General features: G+C 40.6%; 1 protein-coding gene across 1 annotated transcript; it reads right to left on the bottom strand.

The window, feature by feature from the left end:
* Positions 1-6,490: 6,490 nt before the first annotated feature.
* LOC104625373 (egl nine homolog 1) lies at positions 6,491-15,559 on the bottom strand. The gene is made up of 5 exons (XM_010292984.1): positions 15,470-15,559; positions 14,809-14,928; positions 10,643-10,779; positions 9,140-9,207; positions 6,491-7,029 (listed from the first exon to the last, which is right to left on the bottom strand). The coding sequence occupies exons 2-5, from the start codon at positions 14,923-14,925 to the stop codon at positions 6,965-6,967; spliced, it is 387 nt and encodes a 128-aa protein (XP_010291286.1). The 5' UTR covers positions 14,926-14,928; positions 15,470-15,559; the 3' UTR covers positions 6,491-6,964.
* Positions 15,560-22,825: the final 7,266 nt, after the last annotated feature.

Here is a 22,825-nt window from a genome sequence, read left to right as displayed (position 1 = left end):
CCTCCCGCCGCAGGCACTGGAGGTGTAACCACCCACCTCCTGCTTCCCCTGCTCCTTCATCCCTGCACCGGTGGATGTTTAGTTGTAGGTGAAGCTGCCTCGTGAGTATCTCAACAAGAGCTTACGCCATCGTAATCCAACAACAAAAAAGCCTCCCGACCAAAATACACATCCTTTGATCCCTACAAGTTAAAATAACTTTTGTTTGCGCAGCACAACATCCTCCACCTAAAACAGAGCGACTTGCCTCTTTGTGGTCTCTAGGACACTAAGAGCACGTTTTTCTGCTCTTAGGGGGAGGCCTGGTCCCGGTTAGGACGCCGAGGGGACCCAGTCACCCGCTCTTGCCTCCAGCTGTCCCTGGGAGCAGGCTCCCGAAGCACTTCTGCGTCCCCGAACAGCCGCGCCGCAGGCACCTTCCCCCGCTCACCCGCAGAAAGCCCCTGCACCCTGCGCGGTTTCCTCCATTTGTATAAGCCTAATTTTTTACTGTAAAATACATGTCTTGCCTGGTTACGTCATTGCGTAACGTTGCATGGTTATGAACGTGCAGCAGCTCCTAACTGTCTACAGTTGTTCGCTATTTTGCTGTTTTAAATAAAGGGCTTTTTAAAAAACTGAAGTGTTCTCACGGTGCAGGTAGGGAAAAATAGAAGTAACGAAAGCCGTTTAGAAATTGCTACCTACATCGCATTAAAGAGTCCTACATGTAACAGAAGGACCAAAGAGAGTTAACTTACGGCAGTTTTTGCTTGTTCATTTAAATATGACTGCGCAGGACGTGCCCAGCACCACATCACTCACTGTTATGTTGTGGCTGGGGAAGTGAAGGGAAAATAAATATGCCCAATCTAACAGCTCAAACCTTGCTCTTTGCTATCGGGAACACCATCAACTGGACTCTAATCTCACAAAACAAATTCTGCTATTACCCATGGCCCCGATTGCCAAACGTTAGTGGTGTCCACAATCACATTTTCCTTGGAGAAGTATTTTCTTCTTGATGTCCAAAGATGTTGCCAAGAGCTCAAATAAAAACAGTTCTTCTGAAATCTTTCTGTTCCGGTCACCGAAGGTACTGAACTTACCAACAGCCAAGATTGCACTTCTCAGGTTTAGGGGTGGTGGCGTGTAGTTTTGTTCCTGGCTAGTGGTTTGTTGGGGTTTTTTTTTGACACGTTCACTGCCATCTTCACTCTAGGGAAAAACTTCTCAGGATTGCAACAGCAATTAATCAAGCTCCAAAATTCTAGCTTCCTTATGTTTCCTAGATTCCTCTGCTATAATGTAATCTTTATTAATAGCTTTTTAAAGCCTGCTTAGATACAGTAATGTAAGCAAGATACATTTACAACCTAAGTAACTTGCGTTAAGACAATTCTGATCATTTTTTGGTTTGGCTTTTTGTTTGACCCTTGCTTTCTTTAGGTAGTGAAATACCAGCTCACAACCCAATACAATATTCAGGTATTAGGCTTTCTGTTTGTGAGTAGGAGTCAAATCTCTGCATTTTAGTCATTCTGGATTCATCTATTTAAAAGCAGAAATAAAACTGAACCACACCAGCCCTTGAAACGAGCCCAGGAGAGGAACTGGTTCCACCCTGGCAAACCACACTGACACACAGACAGGCCCACCACAAGGATCACTCGATCCACATGGTGAATATTCAGAGATTAAATTTGGCTTCCCGTCTCCAACCGTATTTGAAAGAAATGATGGGTTTCCCATTTAGACACTGCCCTGAAGCAGTGAGTCAGCTGTGTGTGACAACTGGCAAGTTGTTAGTCCATCTGTGTGTTCTACATCCCTCCACGTTCAGATGTGAGGCATGCCCGGCAAAATTTTGGCCATGTGAAGATGCTGGTACTGGGCTTATAGGCTAAATGAGCTGGTCACCTTTTCCAGCATTTATCACCACGTTATGTGCAAGGTAGTTATAGTAAATTCTCCAGGAGAACCCATAAACTATTACCAATAGAGGTTTAATCCTGAGCTGCACATTTAATAAGAGGGGGGAAAAAATCCCCAAAGTCCAACTTAGAACTAGAAGACAGAGGAGGAAACCAACTCGTAGTTCAAGCAAAAAGTTATGAACCTCTCATCTTCAGAGATAAAAATACGCTATTTTACAACACACATCCGTGAAGAGAAAGGATGGATGGGATGCATCAACAACTGTTTTTCCTGAGGCAAACACATAGTGTACGGGTTCTCCTCACTCCGTGTTCCTCCCCAAAGCAGACACCTATAGCACAGTTTTACTTGGCGTGTCCCATATACCTCATACCCACCCCACACACGTATTTTATCTTGATCTCATGCATCAGTCTCTTCCCATCCTACTTTACCATTTCTATTCAACACATTCCTTCCTCCCTGTCCTGCTATGGACTTGAGTCTATCTCCAATGGGTTGGTGGTTTGCATCTCATCTGCCCTTTCCACTTTTAGAGCCAACTCTTAGTACCTGGTTTGCCCAGTTGGGAGCTATGGGGTTGGGGTTTTTTTCTTATTTCAGGGAAGGGAAAAATGTGCTGTATTTTCACTGATCTTCAAAGCTATGGGGAAAAACTTGATGGCTGCGTCAATGGTAGCAAAAGTCAAGAGAGCAAATTCTCTGGAACTGGTTTTGTCTGGTAGGACAGAGGACATTGAACCTGCTTCTGTCAGTTGCTATCCACCCCCACTAGACAGCATCAGGCAACTCGGATTCGGCAGACGCTGCAGAGTGAACACAGCTCCTGCAGCAGTGTAATAGCACAAAGGGACTCCAGTGCATATGCAGTAATTACTTACATTCAAGCTTTACTTTACATCCACCAAAAAAGCCAAGCGAGTATTTTGTATGAAAGCCGACGATGGGAGACCCAAGTTTCTGCAGATTCATACCCACCCCCACAAAAAGAATAAAGCAGATGAGATCCAAATCCAGTTAAGTGAATTTCTTCAAAGTCTTTACTGCTCAGTACTCCTAAATTCCCACCATGTATTTGCAAGTGCACGCTGCTATCTGCATATCTGCATGCCTGCAGGCAAGGTACGCAGGCTAGACTTCCGGGGCTTTGAGACTTTGAGTTTGCTATTGTCGCTTAGCACTCTCCCATCTTCTTCAAAGCTTTCAGAAAGCACAAAAATGGTACTTTCCAGTCTGATTATACTTACCAGTATGACTCAGAGATGTGATCTTTCCACTCCTGACCTTAAAGTGGTCAGCACAGCCAGATGTTTTACATAAGATCCAGGCTGTCAGCTAGCTCCTGCTTAGATTTGCAAGTGTCTTTCTTTTGAGAAACACCCAAGAGATACTTCATCTTTCCCCAGTGCAGTGTTTGACGTTACTATGCAAAATGATCCCCGTGCATATAGTGCTCAACAATGTGATAATTAAAAAAAAAAAAAAAAAATCAGGTCTATACAGGATGGTTCCAAGTGCTAGAAAGGCTTCTTCCTTGTTCAATGTAAAACAAAGACAGGGAAGATGCTATTTCAAGAGAACGTGTAAGAAATTATACAGCACTGCAGCATGGAAAAAGCCTCAAAGCACTTTGGGATCCGGTCAGTGCTGCTGCACTTAGGTTTCAGCCTAATGCACTGGCAAGAACCATCACCTTAGGGCAGAACTGAGCACAAGAGGTACCCAAGTGCCACGAAAGGTGCACTAAGGCTGGCAGACTCACCCGGAGATACAGGTAACTCTTCCCGAACCAGCACGAGACAGACAAGCAGAAGCAGGGTGGCTTCACAAAAGTTAGAGCTATGGCAGAAGCACGGCCAGCCAGATGTTTCCTTGATTACCATACAGTCATTACGAAGCTCACCAAAAAGCTTAGGGAAATTGTGTGGCATCTCGTATGGGTTGGCATCTGTAGACTCGTACCATTCTTCTGACATCTTCAAAGCGCCCATAGTTCATCGGGAGCCACGTAAAACTAAAGAGCTCCCATTAAACCTTACAAATCCTGTTTGAAGAGGACTTTCATTTTGCACCTCACGTACCTGTCAAAAAGAGGTGAAATAACTAGAGCTGCCTCTATGTTCACTGTCACTCTCCAGCCAGCCTAAACTTTGTGCTGTTTTTGAGGGAGAAAATCATCAGGAAAATAATCACCACACCTAGGTAACTGTAGGCAGCCTAAAAACACCCAAACAGACCCTTCTCCAGAGCTCTGATTAAAAAAGAAAAATCAAAACACACACAAAAAAAAACCCCACCAAACCAAACAAAATATCCCCTACAAAACCACCAAAAATCCTTACTTGCTACAGAGTAGTTTTGAAAGTTACAAAGATTACAAATAACCACAGTTTTCAAGAACCTTTATACATCATCTTTTTTAATTAGATTAGCTTTACAAGCAACTTGAGAGCTCTTTCATAATGAACACTGCTTTTCAAATTACACAACTTTATAGGCAACCTGTAAATGAATCCTGAATTTCTTTGCCTGCTATAGATAAAGGTCTCGTATTTCACAGCCAGCTAACATCATGAATAAAAATAGCATTATGAAGCTTTATCTTTAACCAGGACTAGACACATACAGATCATAAGACAGTTTAAAAAATAGTTTTAAAACAAGGACCTGCTTGGTGATGCTCAAGACTGAATATTCAACCGACATGAAATGAACAGTTTCTAAAGAACATGGAAGAAATGGCTGACCTGATTTGTTGACCCTATTGTAATGACTCACATGGAGTGAAAAATTAAGCACTTTTTAAACCTGTCTGGCAAGCACAAACCTACAGTGTGATTAGAATTTGATACGCCGTGTAACTGCAGAAATTTGAATTACAGAGGGACTGAAATGAGTTTAAAGGCTTATGCTTACATTTCTAAAACAAAACCAACCAAACCTCCGTTAAAGTAGCACTAAAGAAGATGAAGTAGAAGAGGTGGCTTTTTTGCTTGTTTCATTGCTAGCCTAAATGCACTGCAGACCAGACAGTAATGGAGATTTGCACTCCTTGGCCAGGTTGGCAGAGGCACTTGCAGTAAAGGTATCCTGTCTGTTTTTCTGGGAAGAAAAGAGGGAAGAGGAAGATAACTGTAAAGGGCAAGAACTTATTAAAAAAAGGAAGAGCAAAATCAAAACAAACCTGGGATTTCTGTTGGTTCTCCTAAGTGATATACCAATACTGAATTTTTTCCCCCTTCTGTCAGTTTGTTACTAAACAATTAGCTTTTTCATGTTTTACATGAACAATAGTAATCTTTTTAATAAAAAATTACTGAGCTTTCCATAGAAAAGGTCTCTAATTGAATACAAACTATACAGATGCTAAAATTGTCACAAGTTGTAATATATACAGAAATATTTCTGTACACTCACATTGTTTTGGCTAAGTAAGGAAATAAGGGACAGATAGAAAACTGCAGTGGGTAAGTCAATCAACCCCCAAACTCCTGTAAATATGAATGCTGTCTTTTATAGGTTTGCTTTTGTTTTCTCAAGCTTTTAAAGCTCAGGAAAAAAAAAAAAGAAGAAAAAGAAATCAGTGTCCAAAACATCCATTTCTTAAAAATAAGAATATCAAAGTTTCTGCACATCTCACTTTTATTCTCTGATGTCCCCTCTCCTTGATAAAATGAAAACAATGTAAAACAAAGTAAATGTTTTCTTACTAAATATATACCTCACTCTTGGTCAAAGGGCAGTGCCTTTTGGGGGAAATCCTTCAGCACAGTGAAAACCTAAAGATGTATTGCACAAGGAGCCTACAGTGATGCACTTCAGCTTCAGTGTGCAGACTATCTCCTTGATACTATATAATAGATCAAGGTGTCAACTTACAGACTGCACGGGACACCAACATTTGAAAAGGAAATTAAAAAAAGTTAATTTTAGGTATTCTATTAACTTATATACAAAGGAAAGGGTGGTGGCAAGTATTCTTTAGAAAAGGGAGAAAGCTCAAAATTTTCTGTCAAGTACATAAGGAGGTTCTGGGTACCTCTAATAGCCTAGGAAAGCCCTTGTATATTCTTGTAACTTGATGGTATTTACCAGGTCCCCAAAGCCAATGACAGCAACCGATAGTGTCAAGTTCACTTAGTGCCAGTCACTTTAAAAAAAACCAAAACAAAACAAAAAAAACCAAACAACCAAACAAACACCAAAAAAAACCAAAAAAAAACAGAGACAGAAACTTCCCCTCTGTGGATTCAACATACAAAACCACAAACTGAATGTTACTAATAGCAAGATACTGATTTGCTTCTGTTAATAAGTTTCAAGAGGACATAGTCAAAAAAAACAATACAGCAGCAATCTTTAAAAGTTAAGATTAGTGTGAGATATGATATAAAACAATCAGGTTTTTAGCTGGTAATTAAAGTGCTCCTTTTCTGACGTAAGGTGTAAAGAAAATTAAAGTGATTATCAGTTACTGGCAACCCTTACATTAAATTAGGTCTTTCATGGCAGAGGAGAACAGTATGAAGAGTTTTACAAAAATAGATCCATGGTATTTTGGAGAATACTGTGATTTTTTTTCTTTTTTTCTTTTTTTTTTTTCAGTTTTTCTTTTTTTTTTTTTTAAGACTCAATTTTGATAAACTGTACCTGGTCATACAAAAATTACCCAAAATTCAAACTTTTACCATATAAAAAAAGGGAGAGATGAATTGGATTCAGCTGGATGACAGGTCTGGCAAAATATAAGGATGGACAAATTCTATGTAGGGCACTTATTTATGTCCAGATGCATATGCTGTTTCTTACTGATTGCTTATCTTCTTCACATAAGCAGTCACAGGCCTGGAGTCACAATCACATAGTACAATGCTTCAGCAGTCAAAGAACCTTCTATTTGATGCAACATTGAAACACTGTTCGCTTCTTTATTAAAACGTTGGTTTGTTGTCGATTTTCCTTTATCTTGTTATTCACATTCAAAAGTTAATAGATAGCATCAAGATTTATCAGGGAGAATAGCAAGGGGAGTTGCTAAATCAAAGGCTTATAAAACGTCTTTCCCAACTGAGTCAGAAGGTTTATTAAGTTCAACCCTCACACCTTTTTCACCTGCAGAAATATGAAAAGGAAATCTGTATTATTTTTCAGCGTTTATCAAAGTACAGTCTATAGAATCGCTACATCACTTTCCAGATTACTTTTAAGAGAGTAATTCGAAGTTGGTCTAATACACGTTATCTAGCAAGACAGATATTTTTGCATACATGCTCTGTAAAGTTAACGAGCCGTGGTTACTCATCCTCTCTGAAAGCAGGCATGTATTTGGCTGCCCAAGTAGAAAACTGGATACTGCACATCATATGTGCAGTTCCGAAGCTCATCATCTCAGCCTTTATAAAGGTAAGCTTTAGGAACAGCCAGTTGGAAATCTGAGGAAATCTGTAACAGAATACCCAGAGTTTCTAGGATTTCTATTTTTGTAAAGAAACTCTGAGGGATTTTTAAAATGCAACATTCCATTTAACTTGCTGCTAAAAAATAAACAAACAAAACCACCAACCAACCCATACCTCTTCTGTCCTTTTTTCTAAAAATTGACCTAGGTAACATCAGGTACCCCCAAATACAAGTTTGGCTATCAAAACATTAACAGACATAGTATCCCATGTTCAAGAAAAATTCGCACATATTCTGCACAGCTTTGGTTAGACTGACACTAAGCCAAAAATGAATAGTTTTTTTTTCTCATTGTCAGTAGAAAATGAAAGGCATCTAGCACAATTCTTCCTGCAGATACAGAGCAAGGAATGCAATCTTAATTGCAAATGAAAACTGAAACCACAACAATATGATAATATAAATCAATTACTGATATACTGATACTAAGATACTGAAATCTAAATGACCCCTCCAACCCAGCCTTCCTTCCTCAAGTGCCTGCAGTTTAGGGGGACCCTGGAGAGGGAGGGGGGCCAGGGGGGAGCACCTCCCCTGCAGACACACGCCCACCCGAACCACTTCCCTCCGCTCTCTCCGGAAGGGCGGCCGCTGAAGCTGCGCGGAGACAACCGAAACAGCTCTGATCCAGCAAGGAGGATCCAGCTCCTGGCTCCGGGAGCTGCGCAGTCACACACGCTTGACACAAAGCCCAGCTTACAGACAGACAGACAAGCTTCCTGCGGAGACCAGGCGGGCGTTATCCAGCATTCCCGCCCGCCTGGGAAGCCAGCGTGCCCGGCCGGGCGCGCACCACCGAGCAGCGCGACAGCCCTCCCAGCCGGAGCCGGGGGACTCCCTGCGTTTCTTTGCGAGCCAGGCAGGGGCTGCATTGCTCTCACTGCTCCCAAAACGCACAAAGTCCCTGGCTGCACCAAGGGGGACTGAGCTAAACTGCAGCTTTCGCAGCCGCTAGATAGCTCTGGGGCTACTTACAAGCTTCAGATGCCTAACAGCAATGAATGGAAATCTCATTTGGGAATGACTGGCACAGGTCTTCAACACCACCGGTTTCAGAGCTCTTGACGAAACCGCGGAGAAACTGGCCCAGCGCATCTGTGCACTTGCAAGTACACCTGATTTTGCTTTATTTTTAAACTACTGTAACAAACACAAAATTGTGATGGCAATTACAAATATGACAGAAGTCCTAGGCCATTTCTCCTTATAATGCTAATTTGAACAGGAAAATTAGATCAACTTCCTCTCCAGGGAGAAGCCAGAAAAGGAAAACAGATGCTAGATATGTGAAATTGGAAATGGAGGAAGTAACTCCTTTCTTTGATTCCAGATTTTAATTTTAGGCTTTTGTTTTTCCTATATAGAGACACTAGTCAAGTTAAGTTATATTCACTTGTTGAATCACTACATTCAATCAAAACTATTCCCAGGGCTGTCAGTTCTGCAGTGCCTCATAGCCTCTGGTGTGTATTTAACCTCCACACCTATCACAGACAAGACTAGGGAAAAGCTGTATCCCCTGCGTAAAAATACTGAGCAGCCTCAGGTCTCAGAGTGTGAGCAGGACAAGGCACTGACCTGGATTTCCCAAGTCACTGCCTAGCGGCAAAACCACTGGGTCACCTTCCCTGTAAAACCTGACTCTGACTTACGCTGTCCTTCTCCCCCTTTCTGTCTACAGGGTGGGCCAAGGAGATGAAGATGGACCACTTAGCTATTCTTCCAGAAAAAAAGAACACAGAAGATATTAATAAGAGATTACCTGTTAGATATTTTACTTTAGCTCGTGCTCTTTCATCTGCATCAAAATACCACACTGTTATTGCGTACCTAGGGAAACGGATGGAAAAAGAACTCCTGAACTATGATGAAAAAAAAAGTGAAGCACTTGACATAAAACACAACCTAAATGAGATGATACTTCTGCAGTCTGACAGAAGATTTCATAAAGCACAAAACAAGCAGTTTTTTTTTCCTATTAGTAGGTATTGTCTGAACAGTCATTGAAAGGATGACACTGATGTTGTAAGCTTAGACTTCTTTTTCTTGATGGGTTGCTATTACAGTTCTTGCCCAGAATCTGTAATACAGTCTCAGTCTGTATTACCTTGCCCTGTGACCTCATCTTTTACTTTACTCGGTCAAGTCCATCACTGAATCACTGCAAGAACCTCTTTTTTGGACATTCGCCATAAGGGAAAATTAACTACCCCTTCTTACACAGCTGCTCTGGTTTTCCACTGCCAGTAAAGGATTTAAATATGAAATGCCAGCTATTAAGAAAAGACTTTAAGGAGCTTTAGTAAATGGCATTTCACCCTCCGACTCTCCTCGGAGCACAAAGTGGGAGGGGAGAGCAGTACAGCCTCCAGAAAGGCTGCAAGAGGACACGCTGATGGCAGTTTCAAGTTACTTCTTGCAAAGGTACTTGTGTTATCTCACAGCTCCAGTCAGTGTTCAGTGGTCTGGCCATCAAAACAGGTTGCAACATGGGCAACAGGAAGTTCGGATCAACGACTCCAATGATTTACCTATTAATGCTATCTGGAAAGGCCACTCAAGATGTGGGGGCAGTGAATGCAGGTACCTTTAGCATCATCCATTGTCCTACACTGAGGGACAAAGGAGATATGAAGTTCCCCCTGTGATTCAGACTGGGAGCAACTCCTCTGATACTCCAGAGAAAGAATGAATGTGTGTATCAGTGGTCGTTTCTGCCCCACAGCCCTCTCCCAGTTCCCAAACTAGAATGTGGTGGCTTAGTTTGAAAATAACTATTTTCTAACAACTTCCCCCCAACAACAGGTGACATAAAACTGAAGTACCTAGTCAATCTTCCAGTAACACAGTAAGGTGCTAAGGACGAAAGGAAGGGAGGAGAGTGTAAAGCCCTTACAGAGAAATAATAAAGGCAACACCCCTTGGTTAAGGTGGGATCTGCTTACGGCTCTGTGTGCTCCTACCCAGTTCTGCCAAGTACATGCTCAGAAACTTCTGATGTTCCCAGTCCTCCCTCCTACCCATCCAAGAGGATGTTTTCTCCAAAATAAGAGATCAGACATCAGTACAAACTCAGCAGCACAGCAGAAGCCTAATCAATCAGTAGGAAAAAAAAAACCCTTCTCATCATAGTGCAACTGGAACTGTACATGGGAAGACCTGGGATCAGGTCATAGTTCATAGTGTCAATCATTTCTCAGTAGGATTCACTCATTTCTTGATAAAAGAGGCATCATGCAATATATAGAGAGTCCATTAGTCCTACCTTGTAGCAAATGCTGGCTGTACTTCATGAGGGTTGCGGCGATCAGACCAGAAGAATAGCAGTCTATCGAATTTGGGTTCAATATCAGCGAATTGGGCTTTACCTTCTGGAAATATCCGAAGGATGCCTCCACTTACCTACAGATTAAATATTTAAAACCAGTGCTTGAAAACAATGTCTCGTATTTAAAAGTATTGGATAGCACATTTGAAAACATTTCAGACACTTGGAACTGAAATAAAAGCCTTTATCAGATGCTACAGAAATTATGAATCTACGGCTTTTCTGTTGATACATTTAACAAAACATTTTACACATTTTTCACTGAGTAATTTCAGAATGCTTGCAAATATTAAACCTCCATTTATGTTTAAGTAAAAAGCTGTGGGTTTAGATTGGTTGTTTTTTAGCTGTGTTACCTACTCACAAAAAAAGGATAAGACTGACTGATAGTACACAGGTGGCTAAAAATATGCCAATACAGATGAGAGAAACATTGTATTTCACATCCCAGTTTCACCCTTTTCCGTTAAAGAGGTTGTTTCATTTAATAGCAGCACAAGTTTACATCATGTTTCTGTAATTAAGATGAGGAAAGATAAGGAAACTCCAAATTAAAGCTTGAATCTGTATCGCTCCTGGTCAATTAGTTCTCTTCCAGGCTTTGAAAAACAGTTGGACCTACTGTTGGACTGGCAAACAGGTTAACAACAGAGAAGGAGAAGGCTGAGGTACTCAGCAACTTCTTTGCCTCAGTCTTCACTGGCAGTCTCTCTTCCCACACTCCTTGAGTGAATGGACTGCAAGACAGGGACTGGAGGAGCAAAGTCCCTCCCACTGTAAGAAAAGATCAGGTTCGTGACCACTTGAGGAATCTGAACATATACAAGTCTATGGGACCTGACAAGGTGCATCCCAGAGTCCTGAGGGAATTGGCTGAGGTAGTTTCCAAGCCACTCTCCATGATACTTGGAAAGTCATGACAGTCAGGTGAAGTCCCTGGAGACTGGAAAAAGGGAAAGATTGCACCCATTTTTAAAAGGGTAGAAAGGAGGACCTTGGGAGCTATCGACCCGTCAGCCTCACCTCTGTGCCTGGGAAGATCATGGAACAGATCCTCCCAGAAGCTACGCTAAGGCACACAGAGGTGATTCGAGACAGCCAACATGGCTTCACCATGGGCAAGTCCTGCCTGACCAACCTAGTGGCCTTCTAAGACGGAGTGACAACATCAGTGGACAAGGGAAGAGCTACAGATGTTATCTATCTGGGCTTCTGCAAGGCCTTTGACACGGACCCGCACAACATGCTTCTCTCTAAATATGAGAGATATGGGTTTGATGAGTGGACTGTTGGGTGGATGAGGAACTGGTTGGATAGTCGCATCCAGAGGGTAGTAGTTAATGTCTCAATGTCCAGATAGAGACTGGTGACGAGCGGTGTCCCTCAGAGGTCCATACTGGGACCAGTACTGTTTAATATCTTCATCAACGACATAGACAGTGGAATAGAGTGCACCCTCAGCAAGTTTGCAGATGACACCAAGTTGAGTGGTGCACTTGACATGCCTGAGGGACAGGATGCCATCCAGAGGGACCTGGACAAGCTCAAGGAATGGGTTCATGTGAGTCTCATGATGTTCAATGACGTCAAGTGCAGGGTCCTGCACATGGGTTGGGGCAACCCCTGGTATCAATACAGGCTGGGGGATGAAGGGATCGAGAGCAGCCCTGCTGAGAAGGACTTGGGCATACTGGTGGATGAAAAGCTGGTCATGAGCCGCCAACGTGCACTCACAAGGCGGCCAACCATATCCTGGCCTGCATCCAAAGAAGCGCAGCCAGCAGGTCAAGGGAGGTGATTCTCCCTCTCTACTCCACTCTGGTGAGACCCCACCTGGAGTCCTGCATCCAGCTCTGGAGCCCTCAGCACAGGAAAGACATGGAGCTGTTGGAGGAGATCCACAGGAGGGCCACAAAAATGATCAGAGGGGTGGAACACCTCTCCTATGAAGAAATGTTGAAGGAATTTGGGCTGTTCAGTCTGGAGAAGAAAACGATCCAGGAAGACCTTATTACAGCTTTCCAGTACTTAAAGAAGGCTTATCAGAAAGATGGGGGCAGATATTTAGCAGGGCCTGCTGCTATTAGGATAAGGGCTAATGGTTTTAAACTAAAAGAGGGTAGATTTAGACTACGTATGAGGAAGAAATTTTTCACAATGGGGGTGGTGAGCCACTGGCACAGGTCGCCCAGAGAGGTGGTAGATGCCCCATCCCTGGAAACATTCCAGGTCAGGTTGGACGGGGCTCTGAGCAACATGATATAGTTGAAGCTGTCCCTGCTCATTGCAAGGGGGTTGGACTAGATGACCTTTAAATGTCCCTTCCAACCCAAAGATTCTATGATTCTACAATTCTACCTATGCATGCTTAGAAAACAGCACAAGTTAATTATTTTAAGTCACTAGGTGGAGTTATTTATTTTTAAGTTACGTTAACTTCTTCCTACTGATGGTATTGATGTTGTTAAGTCTAACTACAGATAGGCACTGTAGGCCTTCATGGGAAAGTCATAACAGTGCAAGTATTAACAAGGTAAATTGATAAATGACTGTTTTTTAATTGTGATCTAAATCAGTGAACAAGAAGTGACAATTTAGATCAATTAGATCAAGTTGTTCTCGTAAAGAAAGCTTGAGCTTCTTTCTTTACTAACCAATATACTTGGTAATATATTGATTTGCAATTTAAAATAGATTTTGCAGGAAATGAAATACCTTTGTTCATAAAACAAATACCCAGCTAGTAAATTTTCCACAGGTACTGTGAAAATGCAATTTGCTTAACTTCTACACTCTGGTACGTATTCATTTTTTTCCCAGAAGAGAAACCATAAATCAACTAAAAATGCCCCAAAGCTGCATTTTACGATGTTCAGTCCAATCAGAGCACTTGTATGCAAAGATGCTCTTGTGGCAAAAAAGGCTACTAATTTATTTTCTAATTGAAGAATCAAATTTGACATTTCAAAGAGCAAGTCAGAAACAGAAAGCTTCAGGTGTATTCATTTCTGACTCAGCTTTTCGATCCACCATTGTTATGTGAGTCTGTTATCAGTCTTATTGTCTCATCCAGCTCTTAGAAGAGATGGACAGTGCTCAAGAACAAAAAAAAAGGGGAAAAAAAGAAAAACTCAGCTGCAGCCTGTGTTATCCATATCTGCTGCACCCAGTTCACAGAAACTGACTGCTTACGTGCTCTTCCACATGCTACTTCCTAAGTACGATACAAGTATCAGTAGTTTTATCTTTTTTTTCATATACAATTAGAATAAACTTCTCCATAGCTAACTTCACAGCAATCAAGGAATAAACAAAGCTATCTTTGCATTACTCTCTCATGCTTTCAATACAGCCAGTTAGCTATGTCCATTCTTCAAATTTACCTAATCCCACTGAATCACTAGGAAAATCCTTATTAAAAAAGTTACTTTATCATAGTGACTACATCATAGAGAGTTTTGAGTCACTGGTAGTAAATTCTTACACCACTTGAACTGTATTATAAATCCTTATCTATTCTACACCCTGCATGTACAATCATACAAAGACTTGTGCTGCTTTGAAGTATACTGATACAGCAATAACCGTAACACTTGGCTTATCTGAAACTGCTCCCAAGCTACAGCACCTTTCTTTTTATAAGCATACTCAATTAAGTAATCTAGTTGCACAAACAGTAAACTCAAGATTCAACAGGAATATCGAAATAAACTAAAAGCAAATCTTTCAAATATTCTTTACTTACTCTTTGAGAGAGGGGTGTTTACTATACAAATAATGTACAAGTTGCATAATTAGATATTTATGAAACTTGGATAGTAGCAGATACTTGTATGTATAATTAAGAAACATACACAAAAAACATGCAACTTTCCTTCAATCTCACTGTCAAGGAGTTCCTGCTGGCATCATTCAAAACCTTGAAAATAAATGTCTTGTCTCTATCTGCTCTCACTAACAGGAGAATCAGGGAGGCAAAGGATATCCACAGTTAACATAATGTAAGAACACAACTAAGGCACATAAATAAGGACATGAACAAAGACCTGTAGCATTAGCAAGTATATGTAAAAAACAAATTATAGAAAAAAATTATGGCATACCTTGGCATCCCAGTCCTTATTAAGATAATATATACACGTAACACATCTTCCGTCTCCATTTGGATTATCAACATGGCGCACGTATCCCGTTCCATTGCCTGGATAACAAGCCACCATAGCCTAGAGACAAAGAACCAAACACGATAATTAATTCTGTTGTGGGGGAAAAAGTCTACAATTTATCTGTATTAGTTCTGAAGTAATTCATACATAAGCAACAGACTAATTAAGTTAGAAATAATGGGAAAATAATTTTTTTATCTGTGCTTTCTTTCTAGTTAAAAACTAGTTTTGAACACAAACAGATGTCTGCAAAAAAGGCATGAAACACATTGAGAGGAACACTGTTAATTAAGGTATGGAAGGTGGGTCTGCTCCCATGTTGTGACTAATCCTTCAGACTTCCCTCCCTTGAATCAAATACAAGGGGGGAAAAATGGCTTGCACATAACTAAGTAGCATGTGCTTCTCCTTGTGATAAGAACTCTTGTTTTCCAGACTCAAGTTCACAGACAACTATCTTATTCTTCCCCTCTGCCGCCGTGTTTCCAATGCAAAGAATTCCTCCTCAAAAAAATAGTGTCAAACTTTATTTTTAGGAGACTTTTTAGACAAGACCATTAGCCCATCTTACTCAATCACTCTAAGTGCATTCTTGGGCTTGTGTTTTGTCCTGTACATAGGAGGTCTTTGAACCTTTGTTGAAACAAGCCTACATGTACAACAAAAACATCCTTTCTAGTCAAGAAGTGAGAAATTGAAAACAGGCACTGAACAGTAATCAGCAATAACCTTCTGACATCAAACGATTCCCAGTACAGTAGTATATTTAACTTCCCATGCTGCACTTAGCTCAGATGACTTGAAAGAGCCCTAGATGATGGTTTGGTTTCTGAGTCTTCAGACATGCGGATGTGAGCGTGAAACAAACTGGCCATCTTGCTAACGGATGATTAGCTTGATTAGCTATCAGTTCACATGGCCCGTTTGTTGTACAGCACATCCCCGTACGGCATATCTTTACACATGTGCTGGAAACAGTAATCATTTCAGATTTTTGAAAGAGATCAGAATAAAGTTTTCCAGGCCAAGTCATCCACTGTCACCAGAGTACTCAGATGTCTGGAGTGACAATATTCTATCTGCAAAAAGTCGTAACATGAATTTAAAAGAAAAGCCAAAAAGTGAGTTTCTACCAACAATCCAATACACTACTAACCTGAACGAATATCTGCTGTCTAAAAGTTTTTAATTTTTTTTAAACGCAGTAATTCCTCTCTAGATTTAGGCTTGTTAAGTTAGACTTTGAATCACAGAATCATTAAGGTTGGAAAGGACCTTCAAGATCATCAGGTCCAACTGTTAACCCAACACCACCATGCCCCCTAAACCATGTCCTGAAGCGCCACATCCACACGTTTTTTTGAATACTTCCAGTGATGATGACTCCACCACCTCCCTGGGCAGCCTGTTTCAATGCTTGACCACTCCCTCGGTGAAGAAATTTTTCCTAATATCCAACCTAAACCTCCCCTGGCACAACTTGAGGCCATTTCCTCTAATCCTATCATTTCCTCTCATCCTACCTGCCGACTGAAGGCAGACCTCTGGATTGCAAACTTTCACCTCTCACGTAAAATATCAAAAATAGTTTTCCCAGTAAAGTGTTACTGTGAAAATTTAACTCATCAGATTAAAGTATTTCAAATCAACTGTTTTTGCTTTATAACGGTAATTTTGAATTCTTCTGCCCTTTTTTAAGCTAACAAATAAAGCTTTCTACAGCTATTCAAGAAACTGTGCTTTGAGCAAGCCGAGAAATAGTTTGAAGTACTTGAAGTTCAACCAGTAAAATTCTTGTATATCACATGTAAGCAGAATGGATTTCGCTATAGTAGCAACCATTTAAAAATCTTTATTTCCATATATACTCCACTAAAGGAAGAAGCAAATTTTTTTGGTAGCTCCTTCTAGGCATAAATCAGAAAATAGTATTTGGCATATAGTAGCACTGTGGTTATAAAAAACCCTAAATATTACGCCAAACTTCATTCACATGAGATGGAAGTAACTACACTGCATGAAAAGTATTCAATACTACAAAATTCAAATATACATGTAATTTTGAGGATATGCACTTCAGCTTCTCAATCCCTTTACTGTAATCATAGCGTAGTATATGCTTTATCTATCTTTACAGGTCTCATGTTATATAAACATACTACATGTACCAAGTAATGTGACCTAATATTTGGCAAAGTCATTACTTATCAGTTTTGCTGCAGGAAGATAAACCCACAAAAATCAAAACAGTGAGTTAAAGATACCAAAAAATGTAATAAGAGTTCTGTAATTTCCTTTCTTACAGAGAAAAAAGGAACAAAACAAAAGCAAAGCTGGGCTGGAAGAGGAAAATATTTGGTTTCCACTGAAAGTCAACCCTCTTGAAAGAGGTCCCGCATACCACATAAGCCCTATGAAGCTCCCATTGAGCATGAACAGTGCTGAAAGCAGATCCAGGTCCAATCCTGTAACATTATTTCTAATAACAGAAAAGTTTTAATTTAAGGGGTTTTGCTGAGAAGTATCATGTAAATTAAACCCCAACATTAATTGTTGCTCAACATCTGCGCGAAACATCTACTCATTCAGAATGAAGAAAACATTGAGACTGAGTAGCTAAAGCAACATCAATTCTTGCTGAAAGCATGAGGAGTTAGACTCAGATATGAAAAGGTCTTCAGGCACGTAAGTGACCTAAATATCCGTCACTGAGCTAAAAAAAAAAAAAAAAAAGTGTTAAAAGTTTGGGACAGTTCCCAGGTCTCTCTGGCCAATACAGGGGTTTTTTTCAAGGGCACACTTGGTTGCTGCTCTCTGTTCCTCAAAAAGACAACTTTGCAGTTAGAGAAGCATAAATTTGCATCCTACTGCTATAGTTTCTTTTATAAGGTACTGAAAATGGGTACTTGTTCTCTTTGCTGAAGGGAAATCAAGAAAGGAATCTTTAACATCAACATCACTGAAGAAAAAGAGGACCAGCAGCACTTTTTGGGAAGCCTGGGGAAACACCAGTTGTCATCAGCTTCACATAAAAAGCAGCCACATTCAATGTCAGAAGTGTTTCATACAGTCATTTGAGTCTAAAATACTGTCAATGTTTTAAAAAAGCCCTTGGTTTTGACTTTAGAGTCTGAAACTTCTGCTATCATCAACTGCAAGAGACAAGAAACAGTTTTGCTGCGATAACTTATCTAATATGTATTTGTTATAACAGTAAGAATGACTCAGCCTTTAGCGGCAAATTGGAAAGCAAACAAATTGGCGAATCGGCCAGTGTAACATAATACGCGTTGCTTTTGCCAGTTAGTGCAACAATTCCCTCTCCCCAGCTGAACTATGATAAGGAAAGTCACAAAACGCAAAAATTTGCAGGACATGGGAAATATATCGCTTTGTGAAACAATAAAGAGTTCGTGTCAAACTGTCATGCCCTGCAAGATTACCCACATGGAAAGGACAAAAAAGTGACCCAGGTAAATAATGAAGTCACATACTTTTGTTGTTGTTTTACCATTTTACAGTATAAATAAGCAAGCAAATACATGTAGGCCAAGCAGAGAGAAAATCTTGGGTTTGCAGCTTGCTTTTTTTTTTTTTTTAAACACTGTTAATGGCAGTCAAGAGAGCAATGCATTTGAGAGCAGAACGTCCAAGATTCCTTAACGTTTAGACTACAAACAACAAAGCAGTTAGCTCTCAAAACCAAAAAGCTACTTGTCTCATCAGTTCTCCGATAAAAGTAATCGATTAATTCAATTCAAGGCATTACTTGCATTTTCTTAATAGACAAGGAGGTCTCCCCTCCTTCTGTGCTTCTTGGGCATCACAACTTTTAAGCATTCAGTACACTTAATTTCTGCAAAGCATATATTTAAGTCACACGCTGGATTTGTTCACTCACTGGATTCCTTTGCAAACACTTTTAAGATTAACCTTCTTTAACCCAACAGCACTCTCTTTTAGTCTGAGCACTCATGCCTAGCACGTGAGTGCTGTCCTAAGATACCCTCTGGAATTCATGAGTAATGGAGAAAGCATGAAAGCACCCTCACCACTCTGCAATCTGCCCAACTTGTGTCTATCAAACCCAAGCAGTCCCACACTTAAGAAGCTGCTGATCGCTCATTCACACACAGATGTTCTACTTGCAAATGTTTAACTCTGGAAAATTAACTTTAGGCCATCAGCCCAAACGAGCAACATTTAAGTTGTTAACAGAAGAACTAACTGAAACGACAGCTATTTTGCTAAGCATCAGCATCCTTAGTGTGTCAGCTGTTACTCTAATCAACAATTAAATGCATGAAGGTAACATCAGAGGGAATAATCCATAGTCCATAGGGCTTTGTTCACTATGTAAAGGGGCATCAGCTGAAACACTCAACACTGAGAGGCACAGCACATCAGTCCAGCTGCAAATGTGATTTAATTTGGGAGTAGCCTCAACCTCCTTTCACAGAGAAGTATAACAGCCTCACCCATATATAAAGAAGGAAGACTTGCAGGTAAACAGGCTGAAGCTTCTTCCTCTACCCTCTCCATTCCTCTCACAGCTGGATACCTGCAAGTTTGGGTATTGTTCCTTAAAAAAAAAAAAGGAAGCAATAATAGCAAATTTATGAAAGAGGGGAAAATACCAGTTACGTGACAATGTAAAATTCCTTAAGGGGGAAAAAAGCCCCAAACCACAAACATAAAATGTAGGGAGGATGTGTGTTCTGTCATATTAATTTATTAATGTAAAATAACTTTATTGTTTAGCTCAGATTAAAGACAGCTGCATCAGTCAAGGAGATGTCACTTTTGCTGTTTGGTGAAGCAACTGCAAATCTCAGTGAGCAAAACAAAATGTCTGAATGCAAGACCGATGACTTCCTACCAAAATTTATCAGATGCTCTCACAAAGACTTCACTGGAAATCCTTGGCATGGGTCATCTGACAGATTATTCAAAGAAAGAAAAAAAACACTCCACTGGAATGAAGAATGAAAGAAAAGAAAAAGAAGGAAAAAAAAATTATTTGTCCCTGTTCGGTCCATCTGTGATTTATTTCTAGTTCAAGAATTTGTTCCCTGACAAACAACAGTCCCAAGGAAATACATTTCAGTTTAAGCACACCTCTGTCTAAGATTTTTCCCAAGGTGTACAAAATTAACAAATTGAAGGGAAGACGACTGTATTGGTACTACCTTGTGTTAGCAGCATCAATACTACCGATTTAAATGTGCTAACATGGTACAATTTGGCTTGCATTCGTAACTCTTCTCCTGCAAACTCTTCAGAAGCAGGGACAGGAACTTGCAACAGAAAGAAAGTATCAACAGGGAGAAACTCCCGTCAGCCCTACCCAAAACAGAGGAAGCTGAAAGGGATAAAATAGACTCTTTGGGACACAGCTAATCCAAGTATTTCCACACTAACTTTCACCTGAGTAAAACTTTATGCTGATATCCTCTGTGATCTAGTAAGCAAGGCTAGAGAACCAAATTTTCACACAAGTCAACACTGTGAAACTTGAAAAGCTGGAGAGAAATATCACCCCCACAAAGATTCCCTCATTAAAAATCCATGCCTTGCAATCGTCAACTGGAGAATGTGCAAGAGGAAAGCAAACGACTACTTATGGGCTTAAAAATTAACCAATGCAGTAGTTCACATATCCCCAAGAGACAAAAGGAATCTGTACATTTGAGTTAGAAGCTAACATAAAGAAGAGACTGACACATGACAGCAGCTTTGAATGCTTTATCTTTAAGCCCTCTCTCCTAGTACTGTTACCACTACAGCCGTTCAATTTGTCTATTAGCAAAGGAATATGAGCTCTTATTTTCTGTTGCATTTTCCTCTGCAGATATGGTAAAACACCTAGCTGCCAATTAACAAAAACAAAAGCAAACCAAACTACCCAAAAAACCCAAACTACTTCCAACACCAGCTATTAGGGTCATCTTCCAGCAAGCACAGAGTAAGCTGCTCTTCTAGGAAAAAACTGAAGGCATGGGTGACAAACGTGGGTCGCCCCTCTCCTGTGGCTGCTGAAGGTAGCAGCAGAAGTTTCAACAGAGAAGTAGGCTTGGCAAAGCTGCCAGCTCAAGAGCTGGCAAAGGGAAGGCGAACTGAACTGAGAACAGACGTGAAAAATGAACTCAGGAAGGAAGGAAGAGAGGAAAAACTGAGAGCTGACATAGCTGCTTACACTATAAATAGAATCAGCACATGGCTATGTACATGGATTATATCTTCCATGAGCTTCTAGGGAGTTCAGAAACTAATGGTAACCTAACCTACCTCACTCCTTCCCAGGCCTTTCAATGCAATGGCCAATACACTTGCTTTGATAGAACCACATTTCATAAGCATACAAAAGCAGGCCACATAACACCCCATCAAAAGTTTGGCACAACAGATCAACACTTCTACTACATTGCTTATTTCTAGCTTGCCAATCAGAGGTTGATTTCTCAAACCAGAGTTCAGAGAAAACTTTGCCAGCCTAGCAGTTCAGCAGCAGGCTCTTCAACTTCTCTTTAAATTAAGTCACTGCTTTACTCTTGTTTTCAGTTTTATGTGACATTTACCTGCTTACAACATTCACTTCATGCATCCTAATAAACTGACATAAATCAGGAGGCAGAAACTTCCATGCTGGTTCAGTGGCCGTGTTCAGGCCAGCACTCTAGGGCCAGAAGATCCACATGGAGTTTGGATCCAAACACCTTGAATGTAACCAGGCTGCCACTCGGCAAACAAGCTCAGGTATTTTTCGCTTTAGCTACATAAAATTTGGTACACCCCCTTCACTATTCAATTCTAATTGCGCTCAACAGCACAGCACACAAAGTTGATTTCCACATAACATTCCTTTCATTATGTATGCGCATAGGCTCTAAGAAATGTTCATGAACTCTTGAATCGCTGAAGAAATGTGCATACAAGTTTGGATAATTCATCAGTTATTCCAAATGGCACAGGAATAAAAACCAGAACTGCAGTTGCTTAAGTCTGATATTCAGGAAATGACTGTGAATGTGAGAGGTGCTCACACTTTGATGAACACATCTAATAAATAAAAAAAACTTATATAGGATAGAGAAGCTCCTATCAAGCAAGAGCCATTAACATGGCAGAGATGGCGGAGATTCTCGCTGCGGGGACAGAAGGCAGTCCCTGGCACAGAGGCTTTGACTAAGCTGTGAGGAAAGCAGGGCAATCAGAGAAACGCATCTCAAAAGGTGAGCCGATGAGCGACTTGAAGCCAGTTTTCTAGACAGACATAACAGGAAGACCTAAAATACACTTCCTAACTTCCAGATGAAGTTCTGCAGCCCCCACCGCTACTAAACCGAGATAACCTTTACACATTAACAAGGTTCTCTCTGCTCTCCTGTACCTGAGCTTGTAAAGTTGCAAGTCTCAAATCTCCAAAGGCAAAGAGAAGAGATCGCTGAGTCAGGTTACAAGCTTCAGGGGAAAAAAATAAAGATTGTATCTTCTTTAATAGTTAACACATTTGCGTTTTCCAGGCTGCTAGCCAAGTTAGGTAGGACATGCCTATTCTCAAAATTGTGCCAGTTTAAGCAAAAGGTGGTTTTAAAACTGAATCAGTGAAACTGGTGCAAATAACCTTGCAGTTCTTCAATCTTACGAAGGCCTACCTTCCATTAACTTAATCTAACTGCTTTGCTTGACAACAGTCGACTTTGTGGCTGAGAAGGGTTTAAAGCATACTTTGATTTGTGTCAGCCTAAATCTGTCTACATTATGATTAAATAAGTTGACCAATACACTTCAGATTCAAACAACTGTTGAATATTGTAAAATGTGTTTGTAGAATTGGCTGGCCTCCATGGATAACTCTCCATTACCTCCAAGGGAACTAGACTGGTGACTCAGTGTTTTGGCACTGTACAAAAATTTGACAGAGAAGTAAGTCAATCAACACAAATTTTAAAAG

The sequence above is a fragment of the Phaethon lepturus genome, unplaced genomic scaffold (genome assembly GCF_000687285.1).
Source record: "Phaethon lepturus isolate BGI_N335 unplaced genomic scaffold, ASM68728v1 scaffold8128, whole genome shotgun sequence".
In the NCBI taxonomy this organism is placed as follows: domain Eukaryota; kingdom Metazoa; phylum Chordata; class Aves; order Phaethontiformes; family Phaethontidae; genus Phaethon; species Phaethon lepturus.
Note: the sequence above shows the minus strand (reverse complement) of the source record. Positions and strands in the feature narration are given on the sequence as shown.

Coding starts and splice junctions, on each gene's coding strand:
- LOC104625373 (XM_010292984.1), bottom strand. CDS start 14,925: ATGGTGGCTTGTTATCCAGGCAATGGAACGGGATACGTGCGCCATGTT. Junction 10,780..14,808: donor ATAAGGACTGGGATGCCAAG/GTATGCCATAAT, acceptor TTTAATCTGTAG/GTAAGTGGAGGCATCCTTCG. Junction 7,030..9,139: donor TAAAGTAAAATATCTAACAG/GTAATCTCTTAT, acceptor ATATTTCTGCAG/GTGAAAAAGGTGTGAGGGTT.